Here is a 4,321-nt window from a genome sequence, read left to right as displayed (position 1 = left end):
TGTTAAGGATATTGAAAAATAAGAGGTATTTTTACAGTGTTTTTAAAGATATGACATCAGATCACATGGTGTCAGAAGCCGGCTTAGGACCAGAAGCATTTCTTCCAAACGGTAATGTTTTCATTCCATCTGCTAAATCGTCTGATGTTAACTCAAATCCCTGTGCTAGACGGAGAGGTCGACAGCCGAGTTTTACATCCAGATCCATTGAAGAAAATAGTGTACAGAGTTACCTTGCCACAGCATCAGGAAACATAGTTTACGGGTTGTCTCCCATGGTGAGTAATGTTGTTTTTACCTAATCGTAATTCTAGTCATTTCATTGAATTGTTCTAATGATGTCCTAATTGCACGTTCGATCAAATTGACATATTAGTGTTTTATTTCTCTAACTTATGCGACGCTATTTCATGTGTTCCGTGATAGCCTGACCAATCCACCAAAGCGGATTTCCACCCCGACAACAACACTATCAGTGATCAGACACAGTTTTCACATGGAGATCCAGTGCCAGGTTATTTTGATACAGACGCCAGCTGTCACCAAAGATCCAATCTTTGTCACCATATTGGTAATGGTATTAACGAACACAGTATGGTCAGTATGAACTCTGAACCGACAGAAAATTTGGCGCAAACAAGTTCTACTCAAGCCAGCTATGAGGCAAGAATGGACCATTTCGTTCATGAGGCTGGTCAGTTTTCCACAGAGTCCGAAAGTGAGCGAGATGTGGGGTTTTCTGGCCACAGCACCAGTAGTAGTTGTCAGTTGGAAACAAGTCCCACAGATCAAGAGGTATTATTAAACCTATAGTACAATGTAAAATCTTCTATACTTAATAGAAAATTAAATCTCCTTCTCGGCAACAGTGACATCAATGGCTAAACCGCCAATACTTTACAACCAAATCAAATTCAAGAGATGCAATTTAGTAACCGGATCTTGCCTGGCATTAAAATACCATTATCCCACATAACTGAAGCTGTCCTCATATAAAACCAGAAATCTATTCTTAAAAAGATTATTCTTAAAAAAAAATGCCTACCCGATAGCTATCTTAGTCCAGTTTTGTTTTTCGTTGGTATTAACCACGTGGTACAAATGTATGTGACTGATAAGTATGGAGCACATAACTTTTTTACAATCATTGTCTGTTGACAAGCAGGTCGGTAGTGCTTGGAACAATTTTCCTATCGATTGGTCAGACGCAGAAGCAGATATTTGTCTGCATGGAAACAACAAAATTGATGATCTCATATATCATTTTGGTGAGTAACTATTTAGACATGTAAATATTCAGCAGATAAGATTAGCATTCAAACATGAAGGGAAAAAACATTATTTAACAAGAGTTATTTAACAAGAGCATCATACTATAAATGCGAAAGCAGTATAAACTGTCTTTAACAATATGTTGCAGATAAGTTTTTCCGTGGACAGATAGACAATAAACTTAGCGAGATGGGCGATTTTATACACTCTTTGATGACGGAGCAGCAGACCCACGTGAGATATATTGTCAACACGGCGGTCACAAACAGTCAGGTAACGTCACCTCAATATTGTTATATTCTAGATGACTAGTATTATACCATTTCTCTGCAAAATGACAATTGTTTTGCTGATTTCATGTTAATAATAGAATATAGGCATCCTTACATTTTAGTACAAGGTATTATCATTAAAAGTTTCTATCTAGAGTTTTACATATATTACCTGATTCACGTCTTATTGAAATAAAAGAAATTAGCCGAGACTCGGTAAATAGTCGTGCATTGATTATAGGATTGTGAGAAATTCCAGATATTGTTGCAAAAAAAATCTGATATTTTACACGGTGCTCTATTTATAACGTTTTCGTTCAGAAAGAAAACCCCTTCCTTGATAATATTGTCGAAACAGAATTAAAAGTTAGATAGACAACATAATCGTGCGCTGCTGAAGGTGTGTCATCCATGATTCTTCAACATGGCAGAGACACTTTTGTACCTGTCACCCAATGCTTAACTTACAGCTCTCGGTTGAACCGTTTTCAGTTTCTTTATTTTGGCTTCAATGCACACTCAACAGATTCTTATTCAACAACAAATCGCACCGATGTCATCCTTGAAATTTCTTGGTTTTGTTGTTTGGAGTTACTCCCGCTGTCATGTACGAATTACCGTCTCCTATTTTCCCCGGCGTGCTGCTGCTAAACGTATAACTGCTGGTTCATCAGAACCCATGGACCTATCCTTCTTTTCAAGTTCCTCCGTCTCCAGGATAAATCGCGCTTCCATGGAAAAAAAAATAACACATATTGTGATTGGTGGCCGGTTTCAAACGATCCTTAAGAGGTTTTTGTGTGAAGTAAGTAGGTCGTGAACATATCCCAATGGGATACTTAGTCAGTAGCCCTCCATGTTGCAGATGCCATCTTATGTCGGATCCAACTGTTTTCCCAGAGGAGCCAGATTCTCTCCTTTCAAAGACAGAAGTTTCCGTCGAAAAATCTCTTGTTCTAAAAAGAAGTTATGCAGTAAAAAGAGAACATATTTTGAATCATTTCAGACTTGGGTATCTGTTGAAAAGGACACAACACTTGGATCTCCTGTCCGAAAAATGACCCGCCTCTCCAGCGGTGAAACAGGACCGGATAGTCTAGCGGTTACATCACCTATCACAGACCACGTAGATTTGTCTGATGGTCAGTATGTAAACCATTACATTTATAAATATTTCCAAATCGTGAAGTGGGTTTCAAGCTTACACACTTGAAAATTGACCAATATTGTGAAGAGGTAGGTTTCTAGTTCTTCACCTTGTGTGTGCTAGAGCTATTATAGCTATATGTTTATAGGTTTATGCACGTAATATGTACTATAACATGTATCAATGTTATCTGTATGGGTTTATTACCTCTTATCTGAAAGATAATTTCCGAAAGAAAATGCCGTGTCCTCGATTGCACGAGAAAAACATGGAAAGCAACACGTCAGTTGATATTCAGTCAGTGGGAGTTATCGCCCTTAACACCTACATGTGCGTTATACCTTGGGTCATCAGATTTTGTTTTATTGTATGACATAGAAGTGTCGTGGTAGGCGACATTTATTGTATCAGGACAAGACAATGTGTTGCGGTAACAAATATAAACTACTTGGCAATATATATATAATCCACATTTTTAGCGCAAAGTTACACAGACAAGTAACAGTGCAGTTGTGTAGGAATCAGTATGTATTGGAGTGGTCCGTTTTTCGTGTTAAACAGACTTGTTAAGAGACAACTATATAAATAACAATGTATGTAGCATTCCTGTTCCAGATGCGATGACACCACAGTTTCTGGACAAATCGGCACAAGTGTAAGTTTCCATTAGGCTGAGTTTCTATGCATTTCATTAAGTTTCGTTCTGTTAACTGTCCATTGCATCTCTGTTGAATTATTCATATCTCGGCGAGAACCTATGTGACTGTCAAATATCAGATGTTACTGGAAGATTCAAGCCCACCAGGGAGTACATATCAATCAGACTTACAGTTTAAGTTAATACCAAAGTTCATTCCAAGAAAGTTCGATCGCAAATAATGGATTATATAGCACTTTTGTCATTTGACAGTATAGTAGGCAAGTGTTGAGCATCAAACGAAAATGGCTAGGTTTTGACTTTTACCTATTTATACACTTCAAAGACCAATGGGTTACGTAGATATAATAATGTTCCTGACAGTGAGCTAAAATTTCACAGATTAATACAAAAGCCATGCAGGCCCATGCCTGTTCATTACAATTAAGAAATGTTCCTCGTCGGAAGATGAAGGTCACACACACAAATGTGGTTAGACATGCTCCCCGGCGGAATCGAATCTTCCCTAAGCACCCAGTGGTCAAAGTGTTTGAGCAACGTTTCTTTAGCCCAATCGGTAGAGCGCTGAACTGGCAATCCCGTGGTCTTTGTTTCGAATCCTTGGTAGCATGACTAACAAATAATAAATAAATAAAAACATTTTCAGGATTACTTCAGAAGATTCTATATGTGGCATTGACATTTGTAACCCAACTGCCCGAAGGTCAACTAAGTATATGCCCTGACGAGTCTGTCATCCGTCGTCAGCATTTTTCTGTAAGCGACTTCTACTGAAAAACCCAGCGGTGAAGGTCATGATTTGTGGTCAGTAGCATGCTAAGGTGATGGGCTATCAATGTTGTTCATATGAATGACCTTGACACACTTTCAAAGTCAAAGGAGTCAAGTGTGTCAAAATATTTTTCTGCATAGCCAAGATGTCTATGGTCATGATAGTTTGCTGGTTGTATGCTGAGATTAAGGGCTATGGAA

At 38.3% G+C, this 4,321-nt stretch overlaps 1 protein-coding gene across 3 annotated transcripts; it reads left to right on the top strand.

Annotated features, from left to right (window-relative positions):
* Positions 1–42: 42 nt before the first annotated feature.
* On the top strand, positions 43–3,633 carry LOC110444686. 3 transcript variants are annotated; one of them, XM_021489049.1, is made up of 6 exons: positions 43–278; positions 427–795; positions 1,166–1,268; positions 1,421–1,545; positions 2,551–2,686; positions 3,307–3,633. In XM_021489049.1, the coding sequence occupies exons 1-6, from the start codon at positions 51–53 to the stop codon at positions 3,348–3,350; spliced, it is 1,005 nt and encodes a 334-aa protein (XP_021344724.1). In that variant the 5' UTR covers positions 43–50; the 3' UTR covers positions 3,351–3,633. The 3 variants fall into 3 exon arrangements, with proteins under 3 accessions (XP_021344724.1, XP_021344723.1, XP_021344726.1); XM_021489048.1 differs by having other exon boundaries at positions 1,163–1,268; XM_021489051.1 differs by having other exon boundaries at positions 1,163–1,268; positions 3,293–3,633.
* The last annotated feature ends 688 nt before the right edge of the window (positions 3,634–4,321 follow it).

The sequence above is a fragment of the Mizuhopecten yessoensis genome, unplaced genomic scaffold (genome assembly GCF_002113885.1).
Source record: "Mizuhopecten yessoensis strain PY_sf001 unplaced genomic scaffold, ASM211388v2 hete_36161344, whole genome shotgun sequence".
In the NCBI taxonomy this organism is placed as follows: Eukaryota; Metazoa; Mollusca; class Bivalvia; order Pectinida; family Pectinidae; genus Mizuhopecten; species Mizuhopecten yessoensis.
This window is presented reverse-complemented; position numbering and strand designations above follow the sequence as displayed.

Bases quoted from the DNA above. Each gene is read 5' to 3' on its own strand.
- LOC110444686 (XM_021489048.1), top strand. From the start codon at position 51: ATGACATCAGATCACATGGTGTCAGAAGCCGGCTTAGGACCAGAAGCA. The intron at 279-426 runs GTGAGTAATGTT...GTTCCGTGATAG, and splicing joins TTTACGGGTTGTCTCCCATG to CCTGACCAATCCACCAAAGC. The intron at 1,269-1,420 runs GTGAGTAACTAT...AATATGTTGCAG, and splicing joins TGATCTCATATATCATTTTG to ATAAGTTTTTCCGTGGACAG.